The sequence below is a fragment of the Battus philenor genome, unplaced genomic scaffold, assembly GCF_028537555.1.
Source record: "Battus philenor isolate CCGP_79_NKW_IND1 unplaced genomic scaffold, ilBatPhil1.0.hap1 SCAF_12, whole genome shotgun sequence".
Lineage (NCBI taxonomy): Eukaryota > Metazoa > Arthropoda > Insecta > Lepidoptera > Papilionidae > Battus > Battus philenor.
The window spans coordinates 10781298-10799763 of NW_027181674.1; the positions used below are offsets into that span (position 1 = coordinate 10781298).

An 18466-nucleotide genomic window follows, 5' to 3' on the forward strand; every position below is an offset into this window, starting at 1 on the left:
CTATAAAGCGATTGTTTATGTTTTACATCTACTACCCAATGAATAGGTCTAATTAAAATAAAATAAAAGGTCTAAATAAACATAATTAATAAAAAAAAAATGTAAATCATACTTTGATATTCACATATTTGATACATTGAATATCCATTTACTTATTTAATCTTTTATACATTGTGTAATTAAGGACTTAACGTCTTATAGGCAATATTTAAAGATATGTGTTCAAGATATTTGTCGCGGTATAAACACGGATTAGTTGTAAAAAAGTTGATAAATAAGTGACAGTTATTCTCTCCGTCCACTGCCGAAGGTAGGCCATCGTCTAAGTTCAAAATATCAGAGTCAACTTTATAGAAACTACATTCAATATTCTTCTTTTCTCGACTTCACTAATAGTTTAATACAATGGTGTATCCTTTTTAAAAAGCTATCCTATTTTTTTTAATTTGTCCTAATTTTAATTTTATGCGAAAGAGAGAAAATATTTCTCCTAAATGTTTCATTGAATAATATTCTGACAGTTTAAATAAATTAAAAATAATATAATGTGTATGTAATTTAACTGAACTTGTGAAATTGTGATTTAATAAGTTTCTATTATTATTAGAAGATTACATTTAATAATAATATATTTATAGAATAATGGATATGCATGGTTAAAAAAAATTTGCACGGTGTTTATAATTTTTTAGGTCAACAAGCCCATCTTGACACCTTATGAATTATTAATCCCTCGAATTATTTTGTTACCAAGACGATTCCTGAAACAATGATGTGCCTTTGCTAAAACAGGTTTAAAAGCGGTTATTGACATTTGATAGAAAAAGAAGTGATCGTCCTTAGACTGCTGTAACCGAAGAAAACTATCTACAGGATAAAAATTGTTTTCACAAAATCGGCGAATCATGTACGAGAAGTTGTGCTGAACCCCTGTAGATTAAGTTGTGAAATGTAGAATATAATTCTACTAAACCACCATAACGTCAGGGGGATTGTCTCACGCCAGGCATCCTTAATTCGCCCGCGCACCTCATACTCATGACAATGAATTTCCTAAAGTGCACCGGTGAAAACCTTGGGTCTTGGGTTGAACCATTTTACCACGATGCCACCGTGTGACTTTTTGTTACCTTAAAATATAAGTTAGGTCACGGGGATAGTTTTCATTGCCCGAAAATGGACTCATTGCGTATAAATAATACAGATAAACACTGACCGATGCAGCTGCTAAACTAAATATAAATTTGCAGCGATCTCATAAATACGTAGTTTTAATAGTCATAACATTTTCAGAATTTTCCTGTTTTGGCGTAATTTATTTATGAGAACCTTCTATAAAATTATTGGATTTTATTTAAAAAGATGTACGAATGTCAAATAATAAAACAATAAAATAAATTCCGTGGAAATTTTTATTATTGATTACGTGATCAATTGACACAAACCGCAAATAATCATTCCTTTGTATTTAATAAATACTCATTATTAGATACCCATGTTCAACAGTGGGCTTCCTATGGCTTGGGACTTTGTTTGCATTTTATGAATATTTTAGGCTCCATTTTTATTTAAAATTGTATCTTTTTCATAGCTTTTTCCTATTTTTTTATATCCGCAAAAGTTTAAATTCTAATCTATTTTATAAACACAAAAAATAAATAACTTTTAGTATCTTTAATGCACGGCTGATTTGCGAATCTATTTTTAAACTCGGTCAAATTATAATAATGGATCAAATAACTGGTATAGAAATTCGATATCACTGTTCGTAAAATCCTTTTCTAAGATTTTCATTGAGAAATCGAAAAACACTTTATGTAATTATAATGAAATTAAGGCATAGTTTACAATTTAGCAACTGCGTAGTAATGAATGTTGATAAAGTTCGACTCGATAAAAATATTTTTATTAAGTAAATTATAAAATTGTTTTGTCCTTCGATATATAAGACAAGTGGAATTACAAGTATATCATAATATATTTTTTAATAATTATAATTACAGTTCAAAGTATGTTACACGTTAAATTATATGATTATTTTTAATACTAGTATTATTTATTTTTACACGGAATTAATAAACATAACTCAAACTCTCAACTCATATTGATCTACAATCAGAATGATACGACGTACATGTCAAATATAAGTGACAAGCTTGGTTTAAGTTTCCGGACATAAATTAATTATGCACGTATATTCATTGTCATAAAATTACTATCTTTAGTTGCCGTTGTGCTAGTCACATATTTTTATAATTCACAGATGTGACTAATAACCAAATATGATTTGACTGATATTCAAATTCTTTTAACTTTTAAAGACACCTCTTTAGGCTACCACGTTCGATTTTAAATTTCATTGAATTCAAACGCCATTAGTGATGTAGGAGCTGCTTTTGGGTCATGTAAATTATAAGTTGTAATTTTTTAAAAGATTGTATTAAATACAATACATCTTGTAGTGGGCGTATATAGGCTGAAAAGTAAAACAAAACAAAATAGATATAAATAGATAACTTGAGATTTCATTTAAGCAAAGATATTATTAAATGATTGAAACGTCGCTTTGATATTTTTTTTCCTACAATTTATTACTGCTATCTCTAATACCTAAAAAAGTTATCGGTATGGTTCGGCCTTTATAATAAATAATTTTTCGATTAATTCCCATTATGGAAAAACTAAAAACTATCTATAATGAATTAATGTATGCATTCACTCCATGTAACTAACCATTTACTGGCTGATAAACGCTACATGTATGATATTTAGGTTTTACACCTTCGTTATAAAATTTATTATTTACAAAAAAAATATTAATAATTATGTAGTAGAGATCCATGTTTATGGTAATATAAATCATACAACAACAAGGAACTGTATAGTACGACCACTGAACGCTAAATGACGCAAATTAAAATTGAAAGAATATTAATTATTTCTAAGAAAGATTACGAAGAGAAATAAATAAAATGTAAAATACAACGAGTTCCATACATTTACATAGCTTGTTGTAATACTAAATCACTTAAATATTATTGATTGATTTTATATAACTAATTAAATATAACTAAATTACATAGAAAAAGATATATAGATTTCCTAAAATCTGTGCAGCTTTTTATATATTTATACATCTGCGGGAATCATATCGTGAATGATTCCCACAAAAGCGCAGCACATGACTTACAGTCCTGTTGTACTTTAAATATTAATAGAAACTCATCGTTTGTTAACAAGATTCTCCTCGCTTAAAATATGTCGTCAGTAGCGACTTGCGGGTTTACAATTCGGTCGACAAAATATAAAGATGAGTGTGAAAGTTTGGCAGCTCCATATGTATTCTCTAAAATATATTTTGAAAATAAATATGCTCTTTATAATATTTATGTAGCATAAATTATTTATTTTCGAAATCGCTAAACATCGGATTTTCGATGCCTTTTTCTATATCGAGCAACTCTCTTAAAAACAGAAACTATAATCTGTGCAGCTCAGTTTATAATATCAATTGTCAAACTAGATTCGTTTTCTCAATATTACTGTTTTGATTTCAATTAAACAGACTGGTTGATTGTTCTCACAATTATTTTTAAAATTTGACAAAATGGCAGACATCCTTGATATATTAGACATAGAACAACCAGGAGCTGCAGAAATTACCAGAGACAGCATTTTACATGGAGATAAAATGAAGAAAAAATATGTAGCTACTAAAGCAGTTCGAAGACCTGAAGGCATGCACCGTGAAGTTTTTGCACTACTGTACAATGATAATAAAGATTTACCTCCCTTATTACCAACCGATACAGGTAAGCTAATTGAGTAAACAATACATACTACGTTACTAAAGTTATTATTCTAGTTATCATCCAATTTTAACTAGTTTTGTCCATCATCGTCAACATTTCAGTCACAGAGCAACCACTGCTGGGCTGGCTTAAGCTACCCTAGTGTATTTCCTGCAGGATAGGATGAAAGCAACTTGCATCCAATGTCTTATGATAACCATAACAAGGTCATCTCTGTACCTTAAGGGAAGATCATGCACTGCGTTTGATAATTCTTGGTCTGCACTCAAGAACTTTAAGGTCCCTGAGATCATCTGTGTATGTGGCCTACCCATGTCAGTAAATTACTAGATTGTTAGATAAATTATTAGAATAATTAAGCAAAGGAAGGCAAGTCCTTGGGCATCCATATTCAGCACATGGTTCAGAATAATGTTGTTAAGACCATCATGAAAAATGTTCAAAACTATTTAATACCAATGATTATTGATAACTATTTCTAAAAGAATTAACCCTTTGCACTCGAGGGGTGAGTCACGCTCACCACATGATTTCATGCTGCAACTCTAGCAGTGACTTTCCACACCACATGATTTTCAATCTGCATCTCGAATGGTGATGCTCGCTCACCACTTTGTTTGGTGTGGACATGCTATGCTATGAGTAAACTATTTGTTTCATGTGGCGATTGATAATTTGCGTACATATGTATCCTTATATTGTACTGTATTGTTATCCAAGTATAGCTAGAGAGCCTAGCGATGGTGCGACCGCAAGCAGCAGTGATGATAGTGAAGAAGTAAGACCACGAAAGATCACAATAATTACAAGTGAAAGTAACAGTGATACTGCAGAAGACCCACATTCTGATAATTATGAATGGATTAGTTGTACAGAATCCAAAGAGATACCCTAAAGAATACCATTCATAGCCAGAGACGCTCCTGTAGGACCGCATGTACCTGCACAGATGAAGGAGCTGTGGGATTTTTTCAAACTGTTTTTTACTGATGAACTCGTAAATGAAATAGTTAAGGAAACAAATAACTACACCAGAACAAAGCTACAAAACAGGATGCTATCACCATATTCAATATGGCAAACTTGGTTGTTTAACTTTGCAAAAGACTATGTGTATAATCATTTTAAGTTAGTGGTAAGAAATTCACCAAAAGTACTGCAAAACGTTCTGAGTTGCTGGTAGTTCCAAGCAAAAATGGTCTCATGTGCTAAGGTTTAAAAGACACTGCTTACCTCTAAGTTTTCCATATTTCTCAATTTTCTTTTTTTACCTGTTGTATTTTTTAATTTGAAGGTAAAGCATATAAGCAAACAAAAGCAAAACTTGGTATGAGAAAAGTCAGAAAATGGGTCTGGGCTCCATTCACCAACCCCGCCCGTAAAGATAATGCCGTTTTTTACCACTGGAAAAGAAAAACTGATGAAAGCAAAGAATATCCTTTTGCTCAATTTAATAAGGTAAGATAGTTTATATTATGGAGAAAATGAAATACCATTTTTTCAAAAGTTTCAATCTTTCCGTAAACCTATATGAATGGATTGTCTGTCCCTTTAGTTAAGAAAAATCAATGTATTATACTATAACAATTAAATTATTTTTTATTTTAGCAAGTCTCAATACCATCATATTCGGAATCAGAGTATAATCAATACTTAAAATCAGAAGATTGGAGTCAAGCAGAAACTGACCACTTGATGGATTTGTGTCAACGTTTTGATCTCCGGTTTATTGTCATCCATGACAGGTGGGATCGTGCTGCCTTCAGAGACAGAAGTATTGAAGACTTAAAGGAGCGGTATTATAATATTTGTGGCATCTTGAGCAAAGTAAATCAATATTTTTCTCTATAACTAATGTTCTTACCTCCTTTTATAATTTTTTTTGCATATTACAATTTTTATTCCATAGAATGTAAAGTAAAAGATCGGTTTAATTTAACAATAGACAAAAAGCATTTGTGGTGGTTCACAGATTCAGTATTAGTATAGAGGTCATGAAAACAGTTTTTTGTTAATTACACCATTTCAATGAAACTTCCAAGTCTGCCATAACTCATTGTTAAATTTTTCTCAAATTTAATTTAAAGGTTAAAACTAATCCATGGTCCAACACAACAACTACGGTAAATGGAGAGAAGCGCATTTACCATTACGATGCTGAACATGAGAGAAAAAGGAAAGAACAATTGCGCAGGCTATTTGACCGGACACAAGAACAAGTATGGTTGTCTATTTACACATTCATTATTAACTTTTATTTTTGTTTACTGTTAAATTCTATAAGTTTTTATTCAAAATTCTTCAAGGCAAACAAGATTAATACAACAACAACATAATATTAATTTTAAAAAATTGTATACTTTGTAACTATCTATTGTTGTACAAAGCTAAAATGGAGCAACAAGCAAACAAATAATGCATCACCAAAACCAAAAAACTTTTCTGATTTTATTTAGAATAAGGATGTATTAATAACAAAAACAATTGTAGACCCACAAGTAAATATCCTAGCATACATTTGACATATGTGAAAATAACAAGAAATCACCATATTTTTTAGTTGAAGTAGGGAACTACACTAATGAAAACATAAAATTTTAATCATGTGAAAAAACATTTTTTTTAAGAGTTTTAATTGTTGTCTTACTTTTCTTACATTTATATGAAAGCTATGTAAATAGTATTTATAACAAACTAACAATATGTTTTATTTGAATAATAAAACATATTGTTATCATATTTCTATAATTAAACTTCAAAATTTTCTCTGGGAATTTGTGTAAAAAGACACAAAAATTGTTACTATAACTACTTTAATATATTATTAAATTAACAGAAAGATAATGACTACAAAGTAAATTAAAATTAAGACATTTCTGACAGATAGATGAAGAACAAACACTACTTGCAGAACTTAAGAAAATTGAAGCAAGAAAACGTGAGAGGGAAAGAAAAACCCAAGATCTTCAGAAATTAATTTCAAGAGCTGACAATAACAGCTTAACTTTGAACCAATCGACAATGAGTAATGATGGTATGAACACCCCTTCTGCTGTATCTTCCAACATTGCAAGAAAACACGACAGGAAATTACATAAGAAGAAACTAGCAACACAACAGAGACCCATTAGAACAGTTGAAACTGTGGTATGTATTTTTGTTACTTAAAAATATTAATTTGCCATTCTTGCAGAATTCAAAATACAAAATACTCTTGCACATGGTACAAAAAACTTTTAAAGAAAAGCATGTTTGAAATAATTTTGTAAATGGTTTAATGAACTCAATTATCTAAGGTTACAATTTTTATTGAATGTGTTACATTGACATTGATCTTCATTTTATATAACATTCTGACATTTTCAGACTGTTGAATGGTCGGGCATAAAGTTCCCAGAAGCCCGAGGTACTGGGGTATGGCTGAGATCACAACGGATGAAATTACCTCCAGGAGTTGGTCAGAGGAAGACCAAGGCCATTGAACAAGAATTGCGTCTCATGGGCATTGGTATACATTTTATGACAAATAATATTAATCAATATTATGTGCGGTGAATATTTATTTTCCTCTTCTTGCAAGTTTGTAAATTGCATGAGGGAATTTCTGACAAAACAAGATAATCAAGACATATTGTTATTATTTATAGTCACTAGATTTATCAAATTGATATGCATAATTAAATAACTAAAAATTAATTATTGAAACATCCCTAATGTTAGTGCTGGGTTCTATATAGTTTTTCATTGTCCTATATCATTTCCCATTTGTTACCATGATATACAGTTTAGGATTATAGTAATCATTTAAATGAATTGTAATTAAATGTTTTATATATTTCAGATATTGCACCAACACCAACAGAGTCAATTTGCAAACATTTTAATGAATTACGCTCTGACCTTGCTTTGGTATTGGACTTGAAAAATGCATTAGCTTCTTGTGAATTTGAACTACAAGCCTTGCGGCATCAATATGAGGCTCTAAATCCTGGCAAGGTAATTAATCTTCTTGTAAATTATTCTTGGATTTAATTTCTGTTTGTTTTGTAAGGTTCCAAATTAGCAGTTGATCTTTTTGTAATTTATTATCAATGTACTGTACATTACTCTTCTGGATCCTGGAACCTTTTATGTATTTTGAAATACGACTTCAGTGAAATTATGCCAAAACAAACTCCATTGGACAAATTTCTTTTTGGTAATATTGATATTAAAAACTTTCCTAATTTTTTTAGTATATTGAGTTTATTTATGATGTATCCTACCTGCATTTAATAACTATTTAATTACAGACATTAACAATCCCACCGTCAATTTGCAATTCATCTGGAGATACGGATGCAAAACCCCTCGGAGAAATAATTGATGTAGTTGGTTCTCCGAGCGCGCTTAACAACACTATATAGTATTGTCTTTGCCGAGCCATGGATCGGGCTTTATAAAAATAGGTCTCCACTTATATGATGCTTTGGTAAATGCAATGTTGTTGCATACTTATGTGTAATCATTGACTACCTTTTTCAAAAATTCTACCTGTTAATTGGTAATGCAGCCTTTGCTATTGAACACATGTCCATATGCAAATAATGTTAGAAGAGAGAAATTGTATAATGTGTTATCTTTGATACAAAAATAAATAAATAAAAATTAAAGGTTTTCACAGCTATTCTAATTGTTAAGTAAAAAAAGTATTGACCATGTGAACAGGACAATTAGTCAAACATTTGATCATTTCAATTTAATATAAGAAAAAAAAATATAGAATAGCAAAAATGGATTTTTTTTAAAGAATAATTGATTTTTTTTCCGCATCTACTTGATATTCACTTAGGCACAAGTTGTCTGTGAAAGATACTTAGTGTATTTAAAAATTTAACTTGTTTCATATACACTCTTCTAACAAATGTTATGATAAGTTTTGAAACATGGTATTTAATATTAATACTTAAATGTAAAAAATATAAACATTGCACCATTTATGGTTTTCATGTAAACATGATTTAAAGTGTTAGATAATTTTCTCTAGGCAGCCTTGTCTAAACTAGTGTTTATTTGCTAAAATGTTGCTTTAATACAGAAAACTAGTCTAAAGGTATTATTGATTTGGTTTTAAGTTTTTACATTTTAAAAGTGTTGACCTAGTAAATGAATCCTAAATAACAAGGTACAGTTCGACAGTCACTTAGAAAGTGCCTTTTGCAACTTTCAACATCTTTTCCTATTAAAAGATATCTTTAAATAAAATAAGAAAGAACAAGTGCATCTATAACTTTACATAATGTTATCAAAACACCTTGGTACAATTTAAAAACTTATATAACAATTTAGATGTAAGCTGTATTAAATCTTAAAATTATAAGTATTTTATTTCTTGTTTTACATTGATGAAATATCAAAAAATATCCTTACACTATCCCAATTTTTTTTGTAAAACAAATATTTAAGTTTTGGTCTTTAATTTTTAATATAAATCAGCTTATAGAGATCAGCTTGTCAGTCAGTCTTGTATCAATTCTCATGTCCAAGCTGTATTGCTTATTTCATTTACACAGTAAATCTTTTACTATATATTAACAAAATCACACGTTTTATTACAAAAAACTAAGCTGTAATATAAAAAGCGGTCTTAAAAAAAAGTTTTGAATACATTGCCTTATCAGAAAGCAACATACTGTCTGTAGTTCTGTAGTATAAAATATGACATTAACTTAAATTGAAATTAATTTATGTTTATAAACAATTGCTCTGATTAATAATTAGGAAATAATGTACAAACACAATAAATTTACAAATTTATTTAAACATGTATTAACAATTATACTGCACCTTTGGGTGCACCATAAGCATCAGGCATTCTTTCAATTGTGTACTTATGTTCTGCAACATACATAATAGGCACTCCAGGTATTTTCCTTATCCGTCTTTTTAAATCTTTGTCATTAGTGGCCACAATATAACACTTGTGTTGTGTAACTCTTTGAACTATGCAATCATCAGCGTATGTTCCTTTGTGAAGGCAAGCCACTCTTTCAAAACGGGGATCTTTTATTATTCTTAAAGCCACACGGTACTTTCTGCCTAATTTTTCTAACTCTCCTAAAACACAGTCTGTGATATATGGAATACATTTGGCATATAAGCAGTCCATCATATTTTGTACAATATCCAATTTATTTTTTATTGAAAAGTTAATAAAATTAGTGTCAACAAGAATGTGATAGGGAGGGCCTAGTTGTGTGTTATATTGAAAAAACAAAGCTGAGCTGGCTTGTGGAACTTCACGAATTTTAATCTCGTGTGGGTCAGGTCGCTTTTTCTTTTTTGGTTCAGATCTCTGTTTTGCATTAATACGAGGATCACTGGGACTAATCATTTTTTTCATTTTTGCAAATCGTTTTTCTACTATTTTTCTGGTTTTTCGTTGTTTACCCTGTAATTTTATAACATATTTAATAATTCTAATGGGTAAGTGCTTAATTAAACAATGATTATACATACCATTATGCTTAGATACGCCTTGCCTGGAAGTATATATTTTTATAAACATTAATAGTTGTCACTGCCAAACAACTTAACCTCAAATACTTTAGGTTAAACACATGACAAATTCACGTTTAGTGATGCACTTGTGTAAGTAATTATCCATGCCACATTAAAAACGTTTATGGAAATAAGAGTCAAGTGCATCGTAAACATCGATATTTGCTTATCAATTAATTAAACCTCTTCAAATAACTATTTCGAAAAATCGGTTGTATAAGATATTTTCTGATATATCGATGTATGTATTTTTATTGCACTGAATAAACACTTCACATATTTATTTAAATTAATGGAATCAAGTTTTTACACTTTTGTTCATGTAGACTTTTCGATCTTTAAATTATTTGTTGATAAATAATAAGATATGAGATATTAAAATTGTATCTTATTTTTGTTATTCATTGTTAAAGTAGTTCAACATATTTTTTGTGCTATAAAGATTAAATAATCGATTTGTGTCATTATTTTTTTCTTTAAAGCAATTTTTTCTTAAGCGATATACAGGAGATTATCCATTATAGAAAACGAAAACATAAAAGATGTTAATTTTTTATATTCAAGGATAACCTACGAAGATTATTCCATTCTACTGCTTTTGCATTATCAACTTTCTTTAGACTGCAAAGATCTGAATGTCTTAAATATAAATGTTATTATGAAAACAGAACGTTACTGTTTACTTTTAATGTTAGTTAGAAAGATATGCAAAATTCAATGAAAGAATAATTAAAGTAAATGCAGCATCTGGCAATAAATTATATTGAAAGTGTCAATATCGAATGTCTATTAAATAAGCAACATCTGATTTTAGAAGACTTAGTTCGACATAAAAATGTCTTCAAGTTTGTCTGCAATAGATCTTCTCAAATTAGGAGATGAAGATAGACAAAAACCTTTTTTAAACACAATTTGGCCCTATGTTGTAGGAGTCACTGTAGGCGTCGGTACAGGAATGTTCATAAATTTTGGCTCCCGACGACCAGCATTCAGTGGTAACGTTTTATTACATAACAGAACTCCTAACATTTGTTTATAAATAAATAAAAAACTTTTATATAGTACAGGTACTATATAAAAGTTTTTTTATTTTACTCAATAATAAAAAATACAGTTATTTTTTATTATTGAGTAAAAGCAATCTTTAAATAATAATTAATAATATTTCCTTTCGACAGGTATACACAAGCACGTTATTGCAGCAGGGGGTTGGTGCGCATTGCTTAACTTTGTGCAAAACAAACGTAATGAATACTATGCCGAAAAGGATGCTGTTTACCGCCACTATGTAGAGTTACACCCTGACGATTTCCCTACTCCAGGTAATAAATAGTTAATGCCTTGACAACTACCAATACTTTGGAAGCCATTTCCGCCACCAGGCAAAAATTTACTACATTTTGATCTACGGGTTTCAATAGTTAGCCAATTCAATGTACAGGTAACAAGTACATACAGTAACTTGAAAACTGTTGTGCTTTGCCTATAACAAGATTGATCTTTTCTTAATCGTTTCATGGTATTTAACAGTACACTTGATACACCATAAGCTTAAAACCTTCACACAGGTTTCTCTGTAAAATGGCATTTAAATAGTATCCATTTTTAAGTATAATAATTTTCTTAAGCAAGGAAATTTTATTTTTTAACCTTTACAAGGTTGAATAAGTTAATCAGTCTACTTGAATATTTGTAGGGAACATAACATGTAGCGATGAGTTTACTTTACCACACTTCTTGAAAATTTTAAAATAAATCTTTCACAGAACAAAGGAAGTTTTAAATGGCAGCCTGGAATAGTGCACATTTTTGTAAACTTGTTTATTATCTACTATGGATATTTTTATTAAAGTTTATATAGCTAAGCTTAGTTAAGATAAATTTAAGTCATATATTAATTTATAATGGTAAAAGTGAACACTTTCTTGTTTCAGAGAGAAAGAAGATAGCTGATATCTTTGAACCATGGGTTCCAATAAGATAAATATCAGTTATAGAAATCGAAAATAACTTTAGTAGTATTTGTGTACAACAAATAAAACAGATACATTGATTATTTAATTTTTAGCCATCTACATAGTGTCTATGTTCTAATATGGCATTGAATCATTTGAACCAATTTAAACACATGTTACTAGATTACAATTGATGCTATAAAATAGAAGGTTGCAAAGAAATAACAAAAAAAATCTTTTTTAACATGTAAATTTTAGTTAATAACCATTTATTTATTGTATATAATACAGTGGCTTTATATTATATACAATAATTAACCTCTATGTTTCCTACCCCTTTGCTTTTGCTCTGCATTAAATAATGAATGAATTTTTCTTAGTTTTTTTCTGATAGTCCTCAAAATATTCCCTATAACTTTAGTGCAAACTGTTTTAAATAAATCTTATTGTTTGATCAGTATGGAAGAAGCTGTTTATTTCTCTTATAAAAATTGATATTATAAGGTTTAGTTATGAGCTTGTGAGGTGTTTTATGCTTTTGTATTTCAAAAAAAGCCCATTTTATTAGATATTTTAATTTGCTATTGTAACATTTTGTAAATAAATATGAACACTTATATTTACGGTGGTAGACCCAGTTACTAGTTGTTTATACGAACAAATTTAACACTGGTTTTTAGGCATAGTATTTGGTTTGTGTGAGATTATATCCCTTATGATGATTCAAACAATGCTGCACCAAGGCTGTCATGAATGTAAAGCCTTCACCACATACACTGCATATATAAGAATTACTGACATTTTTAGTGGGATAGGGATGAAATATTTCTTTCTCCAAGTCCAGTAAACTATGATTTCGCGAACTTTTGTCATCAGCTGAGAGTGAGGCAAAATGACCAATTTCTTTTTCTGGTATATCCTTTCCTTCGTCAAGACCTATGATATCAATATGGCTATTGTTATTACAGCCTTCATTTTGCATTTTCGAACTCTGCATTCCACCTTGGTGCTTCTTTAGCTTATGCAACTTCTGAAAATTAATCATTTTAGAATCTACCAATAGGATAAACAAGTATGTATGTTTGTTTTTAAAAAGCTAAATCCAAATTAACAAGTTATTATTCTAGGTAACATATCAATTCACTGAGACTTGTATTAATAGGTTCTGTTTGTAAAGTCAAATAATTTTAACTAAAATATCATTTAGGTGACTATGATTCTCCCTTTACATATTCCTACTTATTTCAAATCCGAACACCTATTTAATAACCATGCTCTCCTTATTTTAATTAAAAAATTATATAGATAATTGATTTTAATTGATATGTCAAATCATTAAATATAGCCAACAATAATAGGTATAAAATTAAGGTAATGCAATCTATGCTATGCTAATGTGTATATCCTTGATTCAAAAAAGGCTACCTGAAATGTTAATTACTCATAATAATTTAAGGGCAACAGCTAAACATAATTCCTTTTTTATGTAGTTATATTAAATTAGGTAATATACTTTTCTAAATTCAGTCGAAACATAAAGGTCCAGAGTATATATAATAATATCAGAGTATAATCACATACTTGTGTTCTGTGATATTAGTAATTGAATTTTCTAATTAACCATTTAACCTAACCATTGGTTGTCTAACTAAAATAGAACATAACATGTTAAAAGAGGAGGTTGTTTCCTCCTTCTTATCCACTTACTAGATCTCTACTGTGAATATAGGCAGCTTTACATGAGTTACACTTGAAGTTTTTTACACCACTGTGTTTGCTCATGTGCCGAGTCAGCTCGCTTGAGGTTATGAATGATTTGGAGCATAGTGAACATACCTGCAAACAATATTTATTGATGATGTATAAAAACATAAGTATGAAGTTTAATCCAGTGTAAAGTGACAAATTTTTTTTAAAGGAAACTTACATGATCTTTTTGACCAGTATGAATTTTTAAATGCGCTTGAAGGTTACTTTGAGCAGAAAATGTTTTACTGAAATAATTAATTGTATGTGATTAAAATTAATAACACTAATGAAAAAAATTTAAGATAATGTCTTTCGAGTCGTGAATTGAAGGAATTTGTTTGATATTTTGTCCTATGACATGTACAATATTTTCATTTCTTGATGATCATCTATTTAAAACAATGCTGTACAAGCAAGGCAGGTAAATTTGCGTATGGCATTAAGATTTTGTGTATCTGTGCTGTTTTATCTCAGTAAGAGCTATGTATAATAAATCTGGTAGCTTTTACTGTTCAAGTCCCAAACAGCGCGATCGCCTGTTCAGGTTTTATGTCGAGAAAGCTCAGTACATTTCGAGCACTGCGGATAACTGAAGGTGCGTTACGGATTTCCGTTTTGGAACGCTCAGGTTCACTCACGCAAGTACATCACACAGACCTTCCTTTTTTAGTAAATGGTATATTTTACGATTCTATTGTACTATAAAAATACAATTATACATTACAAAATGAATAGTCATATTTTTGTTGTTATCTTTAAAAAGATATCAAAAAACTAGACATATTTCTTAACAAAAAATTTAAATAGAATAATTATAATTTGTAGCATTGGTGTTTATCAAAACGTACTGGATGAGTTCCTTTTCCACATCGCGCGTAAATTAAGTGTAATGCACATACAACAAGCGCTATTGCCAACCACCAAGGTTACTTAACCGAAGTGGTTACCCATTGTTGAATGCATTGTCATTTAACAATATTATAGTAAGTAATATTATAGTATTAGGTAGCAGACGTTTGACAGTTCATAATTTAATTTTTAGGTGATTTCCCTGCAAGTGTTAGTATTCCAACAAATAGATGGTTATCTTTTTGCTTATCTAATTAAAAACTGCCAATTTTAATGAGGAGTCTTTACCAGGCTCCATGTTTCTAAAAATATTTGGGTAAGGGCACTATAATACATATAAAGGGTATAAACCAATACCTGCATACTTCACATTGGAAAGGCTTCTCACCGGTATGTATGCGCATATGTATTGTCAGATTATGTTTTTGGGTAAACCGGCGAGAGCAATACAAACAGGCATACGGCTGCTCACCAGTGTGAGTTCTGTAAATGGTACAACATATGACAGTTAGCAATTGAACTTACACCACTATTGGTTATAAGATACACTAACTTTTTATTTTTTAAGTGTATGTTAAAATATTGAGTATGTTCCAAATAACAAGTGAGTGTATTTTGTTATTTTTTGGACTGCAGGATTCCTCAGCCACATTCTAAGATAACCTGACACCAACTAACATTTTAATAACTCATTTAGCCTAACTTTTTATGTTCAAGAAAAACTTAAAATTAGATCAAAATTAGATTGTGTTATGTCTTCTTTAATTTATCATAAATTATATTAAAAATATTTGTAATTGCAATCAATGTAATAATGCACTTAGTTCTTTGCTATTGTGGTGTCATGATAATGTGACTGCTTTTGTCCCAGGGGGCCCCCACAAGTAAACAGAGCTTGCAGACTTCAAATAGATGAAATAAAAGATTTTCCTCCCAATATTGCATTATATGCCCAGGACTGATGTTGAATGGTAAAATGACAGGGTTGTATTCACCATGCAAAATGAAGCCAAAAAAAAATAACTTTTTGACATAAAGTTGTATATATATACCTAACATGCATTTCTAGTTGTGCCTGGCAACGGAACTCCTTTTGGCATTGATAACACGAGTGAATTTGTTTAGGTTTTGGCTTAGGTCCTCGCTTCTTCTTTTCAGATTCTGGTTTTCTTTTATAATTTGTGCTGTTTTTCTTCTGAACTATCTTGCATTTACTACCGAAAAAGATAAGTAGAGTTTTAAAGAGTAAAGTCAGAAAAATTCTTAAATTTTATCTAAATTATAAATGTAATCTTGTCTAAATAATAATACTTATTTATATTTTGCATAACATGAAATAACTTACCACTTTCTAACAATTGAAGAATGTGTTTGTAGCTGAAAAAATATTGAAGTTAATGATGTACAAGGATATATAATATTTTATTTTTAAAAAATAAAATGACTGCATACATACAATAGGATCCGTCATAACAGCAACATCATTGAATCTGAAAAATTTGTTGATTAAAAAAATAGACAATAATAAATAACATAAAAATTAAACAACATTTATCATAAAATGGCATTCATTAGACATATTGTTATAAATAAAAAAAGTGGCATATAATGCAATGCAGTTATTAGTTTTATAATAGTAATGGAAAAAATACTCTTTGAAATTAAAAGCACATACCTGTTATGGCTTTGTAGTCCATGATACTGCCTCAGACGGATATCTGAACTCTCACAAGAATGTTTAAAGTGATATGCAATTCCTAATTTATAAACACAGTTGCTGCAAATTTGATCTGGTAAACCATCATTTTCATCTATCTATAAGTTTTGAAAATAGAAATGATAGATTAAAACTATAAAGGCAATAAAATAAAGTTAGCAATTAAAATAAAACATAGTTAATCACTTATATTACACTATTACACATTTTTTAAATCCTAGATAAGAATACATGGTTATAAATAGAAAATAATATTTGTGAACCAATCTAAAACTCACTATTTGAAATTAATAAATTTATTTTGCGACTTCGCCTGTAATTCCTATAAAATTGAGGACTTCCTCAATTTTATGTGAATTACAGGCTATATCGTAAAAATTTAGTGAATTTTAGTTATTCGGATAACATTAAAGATTATTTTTACATGAGAACGCACAAATACTTAAATAAAAGCATTATAGCGTAAGGGGGTTTTACAGTTTGTTTCAAAAGTAGGTAATAAAAGTACGAAAATTTAATATAGTAGATAGTGTATGAATTTTAATTACCTTTACATTGCTGCAATATTCAATCATATCACATAAAGAAACATTATAATTTTTCATAAAAACTGAAGAAAGTAAACCGCCTTTTAAACATATCCGGCAAATATTATTCATTTTTTTTTAAATTTTTTACTACTCTGAATTAAAATTGTTAATAGTTTAGTGAACACGGCTCAAGCGTTAATATTAATAACTATCGTTAAAGGTTAATTGTGATATTTTCTCAATAATCGTAAAATCCGTTCACTTGATATAGTTAAAATACGTTTATGGTATTTGTTATTTATCGAATTCGAATTCTTGTCATCTTTTGGCCAACAACAAACTGACGTTTAGGCTTCAATGCACTTGCGAACGCTTATTAAAAAGACACGTTTTTCAGCACCATCTACATTTTAATTTTGACAATCCATTTGTTTCAATAGTTATTAGAGATTACAAAACAATTAATTTTTTAATAACATTTATTGGTATACAAATACATATAATTACAGTATTCTGAATCTATTTGTCACAAGGTGTTACAATCGTAAGATATTATTAAATATTTAAATAATTTAACTCAGAGTACCTAAAAGTCCAAAAATTATAAAAAATTCTATCATGTAAGTTTAATTTATATATGACAATTATTTAACATATCTTGTATAAGATAATAATGATAGAGCTTAAATTTGAGACTTACAAACTGGGTAATTTAATATAAAATTCTGATAAAACTACTGAATTAGATATATTTTTTAAACCCTTAAAGGAGCGGAAGTAACTTAGGTTCTTTTTAAGTTCACGGACCCCTCCGTTCCGTGAACTCATACAGATGAAGCTGTAAAAGCCGCAAGGCTAACAGCATAAACTTCTACAGATACAATACAATACTTAGGTTCTCAATATATGTAAAGTTTGCTGGCTTAAAATCTGCAACAAATTTTTGTCTGCTTTCATCCTTAGAGAGTCATCAAGGCAGATATCAACATTTAAGTACATAGTCGCCGAGCAGAAAAATATTTTGTTCCAGTTTAAAGTACGCTATGGTTTTGCTTTATATCTCTATATAATTCTTAGTAAATATAGTTTTTTAATATTTTTCTTTTTCATTTTTTTAATTAATTGAATCCACATACTATACATATGTATCTATTCCCTATTCTCAATAATAGACGGCATATGCAATATGGCCATTGATATTAACTATGCCAGCAATTGCTTTTATTTTGTTTATATTAACATATTTCTTGTTTCTATCATTATGTTTATAATAAATGTATTCCTTATGTTATTCTATTCCTTATCCTTAAGAGC

General features: G+C 29.3%; 4 protein-coding genes across 4 annotated transcripts; 2 read left to right on the forward strand and 2 right to left on the reverse strand.

Annotated features, from left to right (window-relative positions):
- The first annotated feature begins 3525 nt into the window (after window positions 1-3525).
- On the forward strand, window positions 3526-9170 carry DMAP1 (DNA methyltransferase 1 associated protein 1). The gene is made up of 8 exons (XM_068776223.1): window positions 3526-3812; window positions 5107-5270; window positions 5421-5639; window positions 5900-6031; window positions 6696-6959; window positions 7179-7320; window positions 7654-7808; window positions 8105-9170. The coding sequence occupies exons 1-8, from the start codon at window positions 3608-3610 to the stop codon at window positions 8216-8218; spliced, it is 1395 nt and encodes a 464-aa protein (XP_068632324.1). The 5' UTR covers window positions 3526-3607; the 3' UTR covers window positions 8219-9170.
- A 422-nt stretch (window positions 9171-9592) lies between these two features.
- Bka (FCF1 rRNA-processing protein Bka) lies at window positions 9593-10442 on the reverse strand. Its single transcript, XM_068776224.1, has 2 exons — window positions 10311-10442; window positions 9593-10242 (listed from the first exon to the last, which is right to left on the reverse strand). The coding sequence occupies exons 1-2, from the start codon at window positions 10311-10313 to the stop codon at window positions 9628-9630; spliced, it is 618 nt and encodes a 205-aa protein (XP_068632325.1). The 5' UTR covers window positions 10314-10442; the 3' UTR covers window positions 9593-9627.
- A 670-nt stretch (window positions 10443-11112) lies between these two features.
- Window positions 11113-12658, forward strand: ND-B14.5B (NADH dehydrogenase (ubiquinone) B14.5 B subunit). Its single transcript, XM_068776651.1, has 3 exons — window positions 11113-11347; window positions 11531-11674; window positions 12287-12658. The coding sequence occupies exons 1-3, from the start codon at window positions 11188-11190 to the stop codon at window positions 12334-12336; spliced, it is 354 nt and encodes a 117-aa protein (XP_068632752.1). The 5' UTR covers window positions 11113-11187; the 3' UTR covers window positions 12337-12658.
- A 179-nt stretch (window positions 12659-12837) lies between these two features.
- LOC137932835 (zinc finger protein 501-like) lies at window positions 12838-17397 on the reverse strand. The gene is made up of 9 exons (XM_068776509.1): window positions 17171-17397; window positions 16581-16720; window positions 16362-16395; window positions 16251-16282; window positions 15958-16119; window positions 15263-15388; window positions 14235-14301; window positions 14015-14143; window positions 12838-13337 (listed from the first exon to the last, which is right to left on the reverse strand). The coding sequence occupies exons 1-9, from the start codon at window positions 17279-17281 to the stop codon at window positions 12984-12986; spliced, it is 1155 nt and encodes a 384-aa protein (XP_068632610.1). The 5' UTR covers window positions 17282-17397; the 3' UTR covers window positions 12838-12983.
- Window positions 17398-18466: the final 1069 nt, after the last annotated feature.